Below are 17,367 nucleotides of genomic sequence, written 5' to 3'. Positions count from 1 at the left end.
TTTAGAAGGTTTTCATCGAAGTTTCTATTTTATTTTCCCTTTTAAAAGTCTCATCTTTAGTATTGAAACTGCGTATGAAATTAATAAATTTCAGCAAGTCAATGTATTTTGTCTATAATTCATCGCAGAAGTCTTCGATAACGGAAGATCGTCGTCGAAATTTCAAACACTACAAATTTCAAAACAAATATCAGCCTGTTAATTCGGCCAGCAGCGTCGCTTCCATCACTTTTTAACCACTATCAAGGCGACACGAGCGCCATAATAAGACCAACACATGTTTCATTATTGCAATAGTGCGCCCCACCATAGTGCCTCGGTTTTTTTTTACTACAGGCTCCATGGATTTGCGAATGCAAGTTTTCACGTAGCCTAACCAAAAAGCACAATAATAAAACGAGGTAAATATCAGTCAAAAGTAGTACGAAGCTCGATGTCAACTATGATATGAAATAAAATAAAATAGTTATCGATACAATGAAATTAAAAAAACAACCTAAAATAAGCAACGTTTTGTGCATTGGTTTTTTGTGCAGAAAAATGTCGGAGCACTTGGAGATGCAGCATCTCGTTGACTGCGAAGTAGAGTACGAAAATTCCTCGAGTTATCGTTTGACCAGGAAGACGTCGAAATGTCGTTCGTGTCCGTACTTGGGATTGGTATTGGCGACATTGTCGTCACTTTTTTTTTCGTTGTGCAGTGTGATAGTGAAAGGACTAGTGGAAGTGAACCCGATGGAATTGGCAGCGTTTAGATTCGTCGGTGTATTATTACCGGCGATACCAATCGTTATTTGGAAGGGCGAAGATCCATTTCCCAAAGGTCGAAGAATAATGTTGATATTGAGAAGTTTTGTCGGTACAACGGGACTCATGTTAAGTTTCTACGCATTTCGGCATATGCCCTTAGCAGACGCATCGGTTGTTGTGTTTTCTGTGCCTGTATTCGTTGCAATATTTGCAAGAATATTTCTTAAGGAACCGTGCGGATTATTCAACGTTATAACTGTGTGTTTGACCCTCGTCGGCGTTGTCCTCATCACCAGACCTCCCCTGATATTTGGTCATGCTGTAGAGTCCCTTTCAGACAGCCACGTACGTACAGAACAAGCGGACCTCTGGGGAGCCGTTGCTGCATTTTCAGCAACTCTCTTCGGTGCCAACGCCTATGTACTTCTGAGAGCTCTCAAAGGGCTTCACTTTTCTGTCATAATGACGAATTTTGGATCTTTTGCTCTCATCCAAACAATCACGGTCACCTGGGCCATTGGTGCTCTCTGCTTACCACGCTGCGGTACTGACAGACTCCTCGTTGTTGCGCTAGCTCTCTTCAGCTTCGGCGGACAAATCTTACTCACATTGGCGCTACAAATGGAACAGGCCGGCCCTGTCGCTATTGCTAGATCTGCTGATATTGTCTTTGCCTTTTTCTGGCAGGTTTTATTCTTCAATGAAATTCCCAACAGATACTCCGTGGGTGGGGCTGTTCTAGTTACCAGCTCCGTTCTCCTAACAGGACTCAGGAAATGGGTCGTCTCACTGCCCGAAACTTCAAACATCAGAAAGTCACTCGGTATCCTAGCTATTTAAGGAACTGAAAGAATTCAGTATGAAGTCAAACAAGGATTCATTGTTTTTTTTAATGTTTGTGCGGCTCTGATGAAGCAAGAAATCGGATGAATTACTCTTTTCCTAATGTCTCTTTATCTTTTTTTTATCCACACTCGTGAGTTTTCAAAATCTTTGAGTCCTTCTCTTCCGATACTTCTTCCGCTATGCGGCTGCTACCAACTAAACTCCCAGTTCATTCGCAGTTGCAGGACTAAAAATACTGAGAAAGGCACCTCTGTAATTATCACCAGGCAGTAGCCGCAGATCGGAAGAGTATTTTGCGCACGAATTCACGAAAGCGAAATCAGCTGAAACTCACTTGCTCCGATGTTCTCGCTACTCCTGTGTTTAGATTTTATTATGCAATTTTCGCGTTGTGCGGCCTGGAAACTGTTGCCAATTTATTAAGGCTTTGATGAAGCATAAAAATGAATTTGCATATTCAACTCAGTATTTTGGGGCATGAATATTCTCAAGGAATATGATTACCGCTCCTGCATGAATCGATAAAAGTTGTATGTCGATGTATTAGTTTATGAAATGCTATTTCATTTGTTTAAACTCCGAGTAATATTATTGAAAGTCAAATAGGTAATTTATTAGCTGACACGAAGCCTCAATCGACGAATGTCTAGATATAAAATCTATCAAAGATCTCGGTTATTGAGGAAGTGCTTCGGTTTTTCCTGTCCTGAAGTGGATCAGGCTTTTCAGAGTGAAATGAATTCAAATTACTCAATACTTTTAATAAATTTCTCGTCCACGGGCGTCAAAGTGAGCAATATTAAGCACCAAAACATTGACACATTCGATGGACGAATTTAGTCATTTTGTGCATTCTTTGTGTTCCATAAGTTGTTCTGAATCGGCCGATTTTTTCACGATACACAACTAAGTGAATTTCGAAATCTTTTGTTTTGACGTTCGAATCTCGTACGCTTGAATAACCACGAGAAAAACGAATAATTGTGCGAAATTAAATTAATGCGAAGATTTACGAAGGCGAAGAACGATTCACGCGATGCGAAGGAGTTGTAATGTGATATAACCCTACTTATTAAATTCTTTTCAGACTGAACCCTAACTTATTGATACTCTTAACAATAAATTTAAAGAAAAGAAGAAAAAACGAAAAATAATAAGCAAATAATGATAACGTATCAGTCGAATCGACAGAATATCTCTTACGAAAACTAGTCCGCCTGTTACCAAATATAGAGCAATAATTGAATTGAATTTGAGGGAAAGAAATAAACACGATTTGCTGTTCATAGGATTTAATATAATTATTACTGAGATATTGAGGTTACTGCTGTATCAGATTTGAGAACGATAAGCATGAGTGAAAAATTGTCGGCGGAGTATTATGGCCTCACGAGTTTGTATTTTTTCTCGAAAGCCGCTGAAACGCGTGAACAAAGGTTGTCGCGGAAATTGCTAATTTTCCGCCAGAATGAGATAACGAGATGTTTCAATCATAGGTTAATAAGAATAAAAAAAAGGGCGTTTAAATTGTAATGTTAATATGCAACACGACGATTGACGAAGCTGTTGAACAAGCTGAGTACCAAAAAACAACACCAACTTTTTTAGCGACGACGTTAGATCATTAAATTTTACAAATAGACTTTTTGTATTACGATCTTCGCTGATGTTGGTGCTCTTCTACTACTTTTGAGCTTCGAAATCGTCGGTTCATTCGTTTGAGACTCGCGCAAATTTGTTTAAAACAATCATTTTATTCCGCAATAAGCTTCCCCTGTGTAATCAACGTTTCAACCACTTTCCTAATAATCCGTATTTATCATTGTCATATCCTTGCGAATAAACGTTTTTACGAATTAAGTACACTTGTAAATATATTTATGATTCTCGTCAGCGTTTCAAGACGGACAAATGCATCAAACAATCACGTTTTACTGCGGACAAACAAGTTGAATGGAAAATCGTGTGAAAAATCGAAAAACGTGGCTGGAAACACGAGAAATAAAAAAAACAGTTTAGCTTATAAAATATATTGTTTCATTTACTTTTTTGTTTTTTTTTTTGCAACCTCTGCCCTCCATTCTCTCAGTTCTCATAAAAATATCCGTACAGGATAAATTTTACCTTTCAGTTTCACTCAATTGCGTTGAAAACAGTTTTTTGACAATTTGACGTTTTTGTAAATAAAATAGTACATCATCGAAACTCGATTTGGCGTTTAACCTAAAATCACATTTTCATTCAACGGGTTACGACTGATTTTTCAAATTCTAGTCAATCGTTGATAATTTTCTCGAATATTTATAAAACTGCATATAATTTGTAATTGATTCTTAATTGAGCATCTTTTGCCTCTCCATTAATAAAAATCGATCATTGAATATAAATGTGTAGATAATTCTTCGTCGTTCGATGGATTTTCAAACGTTCCATCATGGACCCAAATTTGAGAATAGGTAGAAAAAGGGTGAATACACTTTCGAAAAATTTTTTTCCGAACAAATTTTCGCTTGCGTATATCACTGGTGTTCGGTGTTCGGCCATCTTATTTAACGATACGATACATCCAAATCCAAAAGAGGGCAGACAACACACCGTACGCGTGACTGGCGTGCGTTGTCGGGAGCGAAAAAGCCAAATATTGATCGATTCTCATCTCGTTTACCGATGTGTCTGTGTCAATGACCTTCAACTTGAGAATTAGCGCTTATAGAGGAGACGAGAAAACCCGTATGGAAAATAGATCCTGCGTAAATAATTGTTCCGTGTCGTTCAAATCACGAGATACAAAACGAACGAGAATTCAAGCGCAACAATGATGGTGAACTAATCGTACGTTGTAATGTGACGAATGACGCATCGTTTTGACGATCAAACAGCACACAGAACTGTTTACATTCTTCCACAGTCGAGCACTGACAGCTCTTCACGTAGCACTTCTATTGTTTACCACTATTGAAAATGCTTCACGTGAATAATCAAACGATACTATCATTGTAATTTTTTAATCAAGAAACTGTTGTTTTGGAATTAAAATGGAAAAATTTTTTTTTGCTTTTGTTTGTTTGCTCTTTATTGCGTGAAATTCAGTGCACTTTTAGATATATTACACATGTTACCGTTGCGACTCTTGAACCTGATTTTTTTGTCAGCAGAAGAAACGTTTATTCCGACTAGGAAGTCTACTATAGACTGTGTTCGTGCAGATAATTATCATTTCTTGTGAATAATAAAACATAAAAATTATGAAACGATCAGTTTATCAGAAATTGTGAATGATCGATTACGATAACCTGTCATCCTGCAATAATGGAAGCTCGAATTTTCAAATTATGTAGAAGTCCTGTTTGCCTCATCAATTTATTCTCCTCTCCAGATTTCTCAACGTTACGTGATCTTATCTTGATTTATCATTGTTGCAAATCAATTTGAGTGCGCGATATAATTGAATTTTTCTCGCTCCAAACACTCCGGGCAAAGTGTTCGTCGAAAGGTTACTTCCTATCTTGATTTATCATGCTCTCATTAATCGCCTTCAATCTATCAACAAACTTATCAACGCGAAGAGAACAATGAAAATGCGGGAATTCAGGTGGGAAGTGATTTCAGTCAGAAAATTCACTGGATGGGAAAGCTTCGAAAAATTGTGACCTCTTTGAATTTGACACTCGGCGTCGGCTTTCAAAATGTGTATTCTGTTCGTCTATCGTAATCCAAAAGCCGTTGAAAGGTCGTATCGCCTGATTGTTGCATCGAATCGCGACGAGGTTGACACGAGACCAGCAAAACCTGCCCACTACTGGGATAAGAATCCCGATTGTTTGGGAGGTATTTACAAGACAAATTTTTTTCATCAGAAAAAGTGAAACTCGTATGATCAATTTTTTCGCCAGATCACACCGTTTTCGAATTCCAAGAAAATAACGAACTGATTTTAAGGGTGAATGATACAAAAGTCGAAATAATTAGAAATTGATCAAATTTGGTGATAATGTTCTTCAACATCAAGTGCGAAAACACAAATTTTTTCAAAATTTTCTTCTGTTTAGTTATCGAGTAATTACGCATTAAAGCAGATTTCTTATGCCCGGAATGTATACCTATATATATGGAAACGCTATGCTTATACACGTGAACTTTAGTGATCAATTACTCGATAACTGTACAGAAGAAAAATCTTAAAAAATTTGTATTGTCAAATTTGGCACTAAAGAATATGTTCACCAAATTTTATAAAATTCTGATCATTTTAAATTTTTTAATGTTTTTAGCATAGTTTAGCATGGCAACATTGTATCGCCTGTGCAATATATCCTTAAGTATCGATTCGAAAAATTCGTTAGAATGATCACGCAGTGTTTAGGAGGTTCAGGAACTAAATTTTGTCGCTACCTGTACAAAGTGAAACACCACAAACAAAAACAGAATGACTAAAATGTCTTAATTTTCTGTCAGTATCGTAAGAATTCTTCCACAAAGTTAATTCTTTTTTTGTTGTTCAATATTTGTTGGATTTTAAACATTTTCTGGCAAATTTAATCACCGAAATATATGTAAAACATTGGGATAAAATAGTATCCATTTTGGAAATAGGTGTTGACAGTGAGCCCGGCAAAGAGGGCGGCACTTGGTTTGCTCTTTCGACCAAAGGGCGAGCTGGTGTTCTCTTGAATTTGCCAGGTTATATGAGAGTCGCCGACGATGCGGGAAAGGGACGTGGATACCTGGTCGTCGATTACCTCACGTCTGATGATTCCCCGATAAATTATTTGAACAAATTGCACAACGTCAATCAAACGTCTCAACCTTACAATCCGTACAATTTGATTCTCCTCGATTTACAGTGAGTTTCATCCAGATCCAGCCGCGACACTTTTGCCGATTACTAAAATACTTACGAATCCTATCCATCCTACTTTTTCAGTGACAATAAATCACGAAAATTCATTCCAGTTCGGCTCTTCCAATGGGATTAACTTAATTTTTTCAAATTATTTTAGTGACGCCAGCATCGAGTACTTGTCAAGTTCGCCAGAGACTTCTGGACCACAACAGTATTCCGGTGACATATTCGGTGTGAGCAACAGTCTGGTCGAGGAGCCATATGCGAAAGTGAGAGCTGGGATGGAAGAGATGAGGAGAATCGTGAGGGGTGTGACAGTTTCGGATCGCGACACTCTTATCGAAAATCTTGGTAAAATGTTGAAGTCGAAGAAACGGTAATTTGGTTGTCCCATTTTCGAGTGATAATGAATTTTCATTTGAGTCTCCTCTTGAGTTATGGACATTTTTATAGTTTTATAAAATGTCATTTTTTTATGTTTCCAGTCACTTGCCGGATCCGGAGTTGCGCAAAAGATCACCGAAATGGCACGAAGCACTGAGTTCGATTTGCGTGAGCGACGAACGGCTCGATTACAAGACAAGAACCCACACGATATTGCTCGTCGACGGATCGGACAACGTGACGTTCCACGAGGAAACTAAAATGCCTGATAATACTTGGAAACTGCAAACTTTTGAGACGAAGCTCAAGCCGCGATAACGCCTTACAGTATTTTTCCTCGTTCTGCATTTGAAATTCTGTTTTTCAGTCGCAAAGACCAAATCAGATTGAGCTCTCGTCTAAAATTTATTTCACTTTTGTTCTGAAAAATCCACTAAAAATTATAAAGAGAATATATTTTTATTCAACATTGGAATCATTTTTATAATTGTATAATCACTCGTTTCTTGATTTTTTATTTTGTTGAGTAGTCGCACTGGGGCTTTTTTTGACACTGCTACTGGGACGTCGGTGACTCGAATATTTCAAACTGTTCAAATTATCCAAAGATCAAAAAAATGTAAGAAATATTGATTTTTTATGGCGTTCATCATCGTTACTCTCATTATTTTTAGGGAATATAATTACTTGTAACGTAAAAAAAACTTTTTACCTCTCGTTCAGAACAGTTTGATTGTACAAAAGGAGCAACATATTTTTGTCACAAGAAAGCTTCATGATACACAATGATAACAATATCAAAACGTATACGAATAACACATAATTCTAGATGAACTGAGAATACATTTTTAAAAACATGAAACATTTTTGGACGTTGGCTCATTATCGAATACATCGTGAAAAACGAAACTGACACGAACCCGGAAGACATTTTTATAAATATGAAACACCTTTGGACACTGGCTCATTATCGAATACTATTTCTATCGTCGTAAAAAAACAAAAAATAATTACACGAATTATCACGACTGTGCCAATAGCGTGACAGAGTCGTTGTTATGAAAATATAAATATGATACCATTTTGGCCTGCAGAAGATTAGTATTTGTGTAAAAACAGAAGAAACTTGTTTTTACGAATCTTCGTCCGACAGTTGTTCCTCAATCTCACTATCGAGAATTTCCGAAGGTGCCTCATCTTCGGAATCGGCAGCGACAGAAACTTGTGCACTTGTTGTCGTTGTCGGTTCCTCCGAAGACGACTGATGAAAAAAATAAGACAAAGAAAAAAAAGTGAAAGTCAGAACTCTTTTAAGTTTCTCTCATCCTACTGCCACTTGATAGTAATAATGTGATGTTTATTGTACAAACAACAGTTGTAGGGAATCAATACTCACTTGGGAATATATTTGTTGGCCTTCCAAATTTTTGTTGACCAGATTTCCCATCCAAAAAGCGTCGGAACTGTTGTTGTAAACCAGCATACCTTTTACCAAAAACAACAATTTTTCAGTGAGCGATTTTGCAGGTGGTACAATTTTGGCCAAAGTCAAGTCTTTTTTTTCGGTGCAATCGACGCAAACCACGTTCAAGTACCGCGTTCCGCCTGAATGAAGATAGAAAAAAGTTAATTCGGTCAAAACTTGTAGCTGTTTAGAACTTTTTTGAAAGGTAATAAATTTAGACTGCACGAACCTTGCATCATTTTTAATATTCCCGTGACTTCTTCTGTTTGGAATCGAAGATTCTGCTCGAGGACGGGCATCCCACTGGCAAGAAATATTCTCAACAGCGAAGTCATCGACCTGAGAAAGGGGAGAAGAACGGAACGCGACGAGCTTTTGCAAATCTGTACGATTTTTTGAACGTTGCAGCTCACTTTTTGCCAGACTTTTATCCTCTCAGGATCTCTGAAAGAAACATAATTCAACGTGTCAGCAGTCACGCAACTCTGGCTTCAACAAGCGCCCGAAAATCGTTTCATCCCTGTATTTGTCATTCAAGAAATTTCAGTTTTTCAAAAATTGATTAACAAAGGTAAATCACTCGAATGAAGAATGAAAAAACGTCATAAATTAAATCAGTAAAATCCTTTTCGAAGCTTTTATCATAAAGAATGAATTTGAAGTAGTTTAAAAATTTCGAATGCTCGTGTGATTCGAAATTTTTGAAAAATAGTATATTACACACCTAGGGAGGGAAAGTAGACTACTTCAAACCGCGGGCAGAATTGTCACCCGAGCCGAAGGCGAGGGTGATAAGCACGCGGTTTGAGGTGGTCTAATTTCACTCCCGTGGAGTGTATACGATTTTTCTGTCCGACGCAGGCGGAATGCGGCAACTTCGGCCCGCGCAGCGGGCCGAAAGTTGCCACTTTCCGCCCGGAGGGCTGAAATAATTGTTTTCAACAAGTGTTAATAGAAGTAGCAAAAGAAAAAAAAATAGATATTTACGTTTTAGCCGCAGCCAAGGAAATTTTAATACCGTTGATCAAATTTTCAAACAATTTTTGGAACATGTTGTGAAAAAGTGCTTTGGTAATCGAGGGCAAGCGCTCCAGACGATCGCTAGTTTTTTCGAGTGTTTTGACTTCGTCGGGCAACCATTCTAAAACTGTTGTTACAGTTGCGAGGGGGTCCGGCTCGTTTTGTAACCAGTTTGTTAAGAAACCCACAACAGCGGTTTTGTACGTAGCTCCCGTTGATTTGTCATCCGGCCATTGCAGTGCCAAAAAACCGGAGGCTAAATTAGCTGCAATTAAAAAAATGATGATGCATTGAAAAATGCTTTTCACTCGGATTGTCAACTGCAATATCGCCGAGACAGGATCCATTTGTATTTTCAAGACATTCGTACCCTGCTTGTTTTTGAATTGCTTCGTGAACGTGTCAGAATGTTTCATCAACGACCGACACATTTTAACAACTGCGAATGCCAGTGATATGTCTGTAGACACGTCAGCGAGAGATTCGAAATATTTGTACGATTCGGCAACTAATTCTTTCGACGATCGTAACATCAAATTCGCTTTATCGATCTGGCCAGCTAAAGTCCTCAGCCCATCTGAAAGAAAAAAGTCATTTTATTAAATCTCTGAAAAGCCAATGATTCTTTTTCAAAATGTTCTGAATTTTTATGCAAAAACGAAACGATACCTCGCAACAACGGTTGATATTTTGCACTGCGAAAGCCTTTCCAGTCAAAGATTTTTGTGAGAAGCGACAAAATAAGATTAGCGACATGTCGGTTTTTCGTATCATCCTGCTCTCTCAATTCGCCGATAATATCCTGAAGTTTGGAGCATACTTTTGGAAGAAGATGTACTAGATCGCGGAGAAGACTCTCAGAGGGTTCACTGCCATCGAACATCCCCAATAGTTCTTTGATGAGGAAGCAAATTTGTGCTTTCGTAATGAAAATTTGGCTTCCACTTGCGTCGTGATCCATTTTTAGATCCAAAAGATCAACGACTTTGGCATCCAATTGTCTGAAGTAGTTGGGATTTTTGGAGCAAAGTGAAGAGCCGATTTCCCAGGCTTCCCATTCAGGAATATGAGCGTTCTTGTCGACGCTGTTACGTTTCCCTTTCTTCGGGGCTTTTTTCTCGACTCTGAGGAACGCTGGGGCTGGAAAAATGTGGAAGTAACAAGGGGGCGGCTGGTACCGCGGCTCGGCCATTGTTAACAAACAACTGAATTCGGCTTGGAGGTTCATCAAATTTTCCAATCTCTTTAGAACTTGCTCCTGCATTACTGGATCCGGTTGTGAGACGAAACCGCTGATCAGTTCCCTGAACCAATTGATGCAGCAAATTATGAGATCCAGGGTCCAAGGTTCCGGAGCATCCATGTCTTTGGGCATAAGAATGGGACATCCGAGGAGAACGTTTATTTCATCGAGGCTCCCATTGTACGAGCGCATGTAACAAATCCGCAGAAGACGAAAAAAAGCTGGAACGACAGCGCCGTACTTTCCATCGCCAAAATTAATCACACATTTTTGTGGCTCCGTCGATGGCTCGTTCAGCCCAAACTTCGCTACCAACTCTCCTCGATAATCTTCCAAATCGCTCATGTAGTCATTAACGAATTCATCCTGAAACCTTTCCGTTATTTCCTGAAGAAATGATGGATCGATGCTCTTCGTATCGGCGACAACGCTGCCGATTCGGTCATAAAACAGAGCTCTCGATCTTGGACAGGTTTTCACGTTAACTCTAATTTTCGCGATCAAATCTCTGGCCATGTCGCAGGACTCTGATTTACCGGCCAAATGTTTGATTGCCATTACCGCACCCAAAACTCCTTTGCATTTGGTCAAAGTCGTCGCGTTCCCCAACTGCTTTTGAAACAGAATGAAAAGATCGTCTTGTAAAGCTTCGGAGGTTGAATCGTCGCTGGTGCAAAGAGCGTGTAACAAATCGTTCAACGTTGCTACTTCCTGGAGATCGAAATTATCTATTTTGTCCAATAATATTCTGAGGTGGTTGCAGTGGGCCTGAAGATACTTCATTTCGTCCTCGCTCTCTGTCATCCTTCGTACAATTTCTAAGGCTCCTTTCCCCGTTTGGTCGTTGTTTCCCATGAGGAGTACCAGTTTCTCGATGATTTCACGCTGCTTGTAAATCGTGTCGCGTTGACTAACGAATTGGGATTTGAACCATTCGGTGGCAAAGTCCGCGTAAGCTCGGTCTTCCGATTTCAGAAGATTGCTCGCCAATTGTAGCGCTTCCGACTGCAATTCTTTGGCGACTTCTTTGTAATCCTGGTAGAGAGATATCAGCAAACTTGATCGGTAAAACCCTGTTTTCACGTGTTGCTTCAATGTGGTTTCGGATTTTTTTTTCGTTGTTACATCCAAGTATGTGAGCAAGAGAATAATAAGATCCAGAGGCTTGGGTGGATCATCTGTTTTTTTAATCACGTTTGTTGCTGCTTTTGACATTAACTTTGTCAATTTAATAGCCGATCTCAATTCGTTCACCAGCAGCCTTTGATTCGTGAAATATTCATCATCGTTCTCACCTGCCAGAGGCTGCAAATCCAAGGATTTCAGCACATTCAATGCTTTCTCACAGATTCCCACCGTCGGGCATTGGTACAATACGAACTTAGCCATTGCAGGTACCCTTCCAATGACTAAATTGTTTTTCAGTGAGTTGAGAATTTTTTCTCTGAGCTCTTCAAGATATTCTTTACCCAAGGTTAAATTCGTAATGCAATCGAGTATTACACTTGACAGTTCAACGTTGGATTCCATCAATTTACTTAACATTTCAGCAATCGCATGATGTTGTACATCGATCACAATATCTGGCAAAACTGATATGAACTCACGTTGGAACCAAGTTGGACAATTCTCCAACAGGTTCTCGAGTTTAACAGTATACGAATCCGTCTCAACTACCACTTCCAGAAAACGAAATTGTTGCAACAACAGAGTCGCCCATGGCACATCGTCCATAGAATCTGCCATCAAAACTGCATCCGTCAATTTCTGCAATAAGTCATCCATTACCGCTGTTTGCAGTTGAGGTATTTGGAGAATTATTTTAACGAGGGAAAAATTCGTTGCTCCCTTGGTTGACTGACTGTTCACGATCATCATGTCATTTAAACCTTTTTTCAAATTATCTCCGTCGCTTATGTACACTCTCCACAAATCCACTATCTCCTCTCGTTTAAATCCACCCGTCCCTAATAGTTCAATCATCTTTTTTATTATTATCGCTGGATTATCGTCTGGAAAAGCAAAAAGATCAATGTCATTGATGAATCAAATATTTTATGTGAGAAGTGACCTTCCGTCTTTTGTAGAATTATTGAAATGAGTCAAGTTTTCAATGCTAAATTTCTTTTACTGACAAATGTATTAGCACAAAAGTTGAAAAAACAATGTTGATAATTTTTATAAATGAAGAATAAGCTTCGAAGATCCTAGAAAGTAGCAAAGTATTTTTAAGAAATGGATTCGACAGCATATCGGAGATGAAAACGAAGGTTGTGAGAGAGAATTTTCCAAAAAAGTTCAGATTTTAGAAATAAAATAAGTAAAAATTAAAAAAATTAAACTTTCAAACTACCTAATTGATGAGGCTCATCATTATGACTGAAAGAAATGCCAGATCTTTTGAAAAAGTCTTCCAATTTATTGCCATTGGTTGGACCAGTTCTTTTTATGGGTGATAACGGATTCGTTGTTTTTTCTGGTTGTTTTGCAGGCGACGTTAATTTCTTCAAGCGGCTTATATTGCTTTCTCTTTGGGTACTGCGTTTTAAAGACAGCTGAGAAGTTCTACTGAGCTGTGAATGTCCCTTTTCCATGGCTTTTGGACTCTCAATTCTCTGGCTCCCAAGTTTTGGATCGAGTCGTCTCAATTTGAGGGGACTGGCAGATTCTGTGATATTTTCTTGATCACTTTCGCTGTCCGAAACTCTGCGGATGATTTTTTTCCGTTTACTAAGCAACTTTTCCTCCGATGATTTTGTCTCGTTTGGGGAAACTTCTTCTGTTATTTTTGAAGCCATTTTTCGACGTTTGGTGATAGGGCTGGCAGGAGCTTCTGTACGAACAAGTTTCAAAGGACTCGAAACTTTTTCGGTCACTGTTTCATCGTCGTACGATCTCTTTCCTCCAGATCTTCTCGTTTTACGAGTCATTTCTAATTTTTTATCGGGGCTTGTATTTTTCGGTGGTGTTTTTTTGGTCTCTTCTGTCGTGTTTGGAAGGTTCGAAGCTGATTGCGTTTTCCGACGAAGCATTTCAGTATTCGAAACTCTTTGCGATCCTTTGAACGAGGATGCACGAGACGAACCTGACAATGACCCTGCCGTTTCCTTTGAGGTTTGTGAATCTGTAGATCGATGCATAGGCCCTAACAAACCACTTCGTGATTTTAACTTTCTTCGATCCATCTGGGAATCTTAATTGATGATTTTCCCGATGGTTTCCCTTTATCGCGTGGTAATTTGCGTTTCGAATATCACAACACCACGAGGTCCATGTTGACATTTGATTTTGCGTTCGACTGTTTTATACTTGTTCAGACTTGTTGCGTTTTGTTCGAAGGTTTTGTTCCACACGTTTTTACCGACATGTTCTTCACCTTTTAAAAAATAAAATAGATGGCCATGAGCCTACCTCAAAGTTTTTTATGCATATTCTATGAAATTATTAAACGTATTTTTGTTTTTCTTTACGTGTTGTATAAATATATAAGAAAATTAAAAGAATAAATCACGGGAACGATTTAATTTTTTTTAAATTTAGTTCATCTGTCGATAAGTTGGAAATCCAGAGAGCGTTTCATTTTTGTTTATGATGACACTTTGATATGTAATTTTTGCGAAAACAAAGAGAGAAAAACCGTTTGGGTCGCGGAATAATTATTTTGGAATTCACGTAACCAGTTCTTTTTTTGAAACTTATCCGTTGGTTCTTAGATCCGAATGATCAGTTGAAAGATTTAAGGTTATGTTTTTGTTGCAATATATAGTGTTTTCGTTGAAATAACTGGAATGCACTGAAATAAATTAAAATTTCGGAGAAACTGTCAAAATAAACTTGAAGTGCTAATTGTTGTTTTTAGTACTTCTCGAAAAAAAACCGGGTAAAAAACATGTTGCATTAGAATTGGCATTGTTTACAATATTTTCGCGGGTTTTAACGATGCACAGTGAATTGCGCAGAATCGGAGGAGGTCAGAGACTATCGAAGGGATATCGGGTGGGTGTTCTTTAAATGCTGTGTATGTACATACGATGTAAATACTCTACACGTTGTCGCAGTGGTACACCACCGAGTGGAGAGAAAAAGTAGGGATGTAGATTAGAGCGTATGAGATAGTAATGGCTTCTCGCGTATTGAGATTACGCGGAGCATATTCTCATCTGTTGACGGAGAGAATTGTGGAGAAAACAAGTAGAGAAACAAGTGAGCGCATCAATTCATATAGTTTATTCTCCTCTCTCTCTGTCGCTTGATAAAGATAAAAATTTGATTGGACAAAGTCTCGTGAGGTGTGGGTTGTTTTTTTTTCCTTCCAATAAGAATGGCCGCTGTTCTTGGAAGAAAGTTCGGAGTTTCGGTGCCGGTGATCGGCAAATCGAATTTGCCGATTCTCACTGCGTGCCGGTAAGAACTTTAAAATTTTAAGATTTACGTTTATTCGAAAAGAAATATTTGTTTCATCTCCATTCAAGATTAGTAGTGTTTTAAAGACGTACAACGCTTTTGTTTTGTTTTCCATTCGGGCTCGTAGATTCGTGGCAAGGTCGTCGGAACGGCAAGACAGCAGCGAGGGATGGCTGAGCAAATTAGGTGTTAGAAAACTTGAACCAACCAAGGAATCTCACTCTCGTATGTTGTCCGATAAAGAAGTTATCTGGGCACTTCACACTCACAATATTCGGCCAGATTCCATCGACAAATATCTTAAGAATTAGTGAGTTCTATATTTGTGTCATGACCTTGGGGCTACGTTCGTCATCGACGCAATTGTCGCTGTTTATCGCTACTTCTTTTTTTTGGGACTCGTTTCATTGTTGCTCTCATGCATTTCACAATTTCTTGTTATTATATCAGTCGCCATTCGGTAAAAATGTTTTGACAATTTCTAAAAAAGATTTCATCAAAATCTATGATTTTCCAGGATAGCATAAGAGTAGCATAAAAAATACAGGCTCAATCTATACCCAAATTTTCTGAAAATTTTGCATTCATTAACTCATCAAAAACGTTGAAAACTTTTTTCATTTGTTTTAGCTATATATATATATAAACTGTTCTTTGCATCTTCACAGAAATTCTTAGGTCCATTGATTTTTCATTTTTCTGAAAATTATGAAAAAAAGCAATAGAAAACAGTGGTCGACTGGAATTTTTTTTCTTTCAACTTCAAATGTTTTAGTCATTAAAATATATTTCAGATATAATGTTTGTTTCATTGATTCATAATTTTTTATTGCAGCGAGGAACATGTTAACCTCATTCATTCCAAGAAGTCGGATCTGAACTGCGAATTGGTTGCTTCGTGGAACGTCCAAGTTGGAGATTTGGATCAAGCTCTTCATCTCTGGCAATATACCGGAGGATACGAAAGAATAGATCGAAGCCATATCATACTCTCCAACGATGAGGTAATTTTCCACCGATCCAAGACATTATTGAAATGAACTTAGTTCATGCTTTGATGACAGAAATAAATTTATATTTTATATTTCATATATGTTTTCAAAACAAGAGATTGACTATTTTTGGTTTGTGTAGGTTCATGCAAATACTGAATAATTCATAAATCTTACTTTTTACAGAATTATCAAAAGTTACTCAGAGAAAGAGGGAATTACCTGAGATCTCGTCACTTGCAGTATCTGCTTGCATTCAGTTATTGGCCTCCTATCGTCAAGAGGGAGGGGAAAAATATATATGAGATTCGTAGCTATAGATTGCGGCCTGGCACGATGATCGAGTGGGGAAACAATTGGGCCAGAGCAATTAATTACCGACGCAACAATGATGAAGCTTTTGCCGGTTATTTTTCGCAGATTGGACGGTTGTACAACGTTCATCACATTTGGTGTACGTGAATTATGAAAGAGCTCGAAGAAAAACTCATCATACTAAACGAATTTATGATAGATTCGTTGCTCGTGTTTTTTTTTAAATTCGAACTTGCGTCATTTTTCTTCAACGAATATGAAAAAGAAAACAGAAAAAAATGTACAGACCGAACTATATCAAAGAATTTATCTGATCTGGTTAAAAGTGTTCTGATGCAAAATTAATCTCTAAAATCTGGAAATAAAATAGACTCACTGATAGCGATATTTACAGAAGTGTAAAAAAAATGCGCAGCTGCTTGTTAGAGACATTATCGAAAAGGAAAACGCGTCAAATTTAAATAATTTTTTCAAGTGTTGCATTTTCGTTACTAAATGTTTTAAAAATTGGATTGCAGGTTACAAGGATCTCCAATCGCGAAAGGAAACTCGCGAGAGTGCTTGGCGTTCTCCAGGTTGGGATGAGTGCGTGGCGTACACGGTTCCATTGATCCGAGAAATGCATTCTCGCATATTGAGTCCAACATCGTTTTCGCCAACGCAGTAAAAAAAAATCTATATGTGTATAAATATTAATACACATGTATATTTTTGCCGGATATCGTTGTGCATTTGTATATTGAATGTCGCTCCATAATCATGTAGGAACAACCGGACTTGTATCAGAGGGAGCATAATCAACATTTGTTTTTATACAAGTAGCTGTGAGTTTGCATAAATTTTTTACGCGATGTCTTCGTGACGGAAGCAAAGATTATTCACTTTCATACAAAACGAAAAAACCCTCGATCGCCTACTCAAAGCAATTTTCCTTGTTTTTAAACTCTGATCGAACGAGAAAAAAGTTCAGGAGGTTAAATATCAACGATCGCGTGTTAAAATTTGTACGTCAAGTACAAAATTGTTCAACATACGAAATATACAGAAATTATACAAAGTAAAAAAAAAAGCATATAAATCTTTGGTCTCGAAGTTATTTCTAAGC

At 38.0% G+C, this 17,367-nt stretch overlaps 4 protein-coding genes across 4 annotated transcripts; 3 read left to right on the top strand and 1 right to left on the bottom strand.

Moving 5' to 3' along the window:
* The first annotated feature begins 283 nt into the window (after nucleotides 1–283).
* LOC122407868 (solute carrier family 35 member G1) lies at nucleotides 284–3,624 on the top strand. Its single transcript, XM_043414338.1, has 2 exons — nucleotides 284–401; nucleotides 537–3,624. The coding sequence occupies exon 2, from the start codon at nucleotides 541–543 to the stop codon at nucleotides 1,588–1,590; it is 1,050 nt and encodes a 349-aa protein (XP_043270273.1). The 5' UTR covers nucleotides 284–401; nucleotides 537–540; the 3' UTR covers nucleotides 1,591–3,624.
* Nucleotides 3,625–3,770: 146 nt separating this feature from the next.
* Nucleotides 3,771–7,298, top strand: Tango2 (transport and golgi organization 2). Its single transcript, XM_043414340.1, has 4 exons — nucleotides 3,771–5,424; nucleotides 6,190–6,439; nucleotides 6,597–6,815; nucleotides 6,925–7,298. The coding sequence occupies exons 1-4, from the start codon at nucleotides 5,283–5,285 to the stop codon at nucleotides 7,139–7,141; spliced, it is 828 nt and encodes a 275-aa protein (XP_043270275.1). The 5' UTR covers nucleotides 3,771–5,282; the 3' UTR covers nucleotides 7,142–7,298.
* Nucleotides 7,264–13,927, bottom strand: LOC122407850 (Fanconi anemia group D2 protein). The gene is made up of 7 exons (XM_043414298.1): nucleotides 12,905–13,927; nucleotides 9,978–12,563; nucleotides 9,679–9,885; nucleotides 9,276–9,573; nucleotides 8,518–8,732; nucleotides 8,220–8,428; nucleotides 7,264–8,084 (listed from the first exon to the last, which is right to left on the bottom strand). The coding sequence occupies exons 1-7, from the start codon at nucleotides 13,734–13,736 to the stop codon at nucleotides 7,956–7,958; spliced, it is 4,476 nt and encodes a 1,491-aa protein (XP_043270233.1). The 5' UTR covers nucleotides 13,737–13,927; the 3' UTR covers nucleotides 7,264–7,955.
* Nucleotides 13,928–14,599: 672 nt separating this feature from the next.
* On the top strand, nucleotides 14,600–17,340 carry Nipsnap (protein nipsnap). Its single transcript, XM_043414339.1, has 5 exons — nucleotides 14,600–14,955; nucleotides 15,083–15,265; nucleotides 15,791–15,959; nucleotides 16,134–16,401; nucleotides 16,781–17,340. Exons 1-5 carry the CDS (start codon nucleotides 14,873–14,875, stop codon nucleotides 16,927–16,929), a joined length of 852 nt encoding a protein of 283 aa, XP_043270274.1. The 5' UTR covers nucleotides 14,600–14,872; the 3' UTR covers nucleotides 16,930–17,340.
* Nucleotides 17,341–17,367: the final 27 nt, after the last annotated feature.

This window comes from Venturia canescens, chromosome 3 (assembly GCF_019457755.1).
Source record: "Venturia canescens isolate UGA chromosome 3, ASM1945775v1, whole genome shotgun sequence".
NCBI lineage: Eukaryota > Metazoa > Arthropoda > Insecta > Hymenoptera > Ichneumonidae > Venturia > Venturia canescens.
Note: the sequence above shows the minus strand (reverse complement) of the source record. Positions and strands in the feature narration are given on the sequence as shown.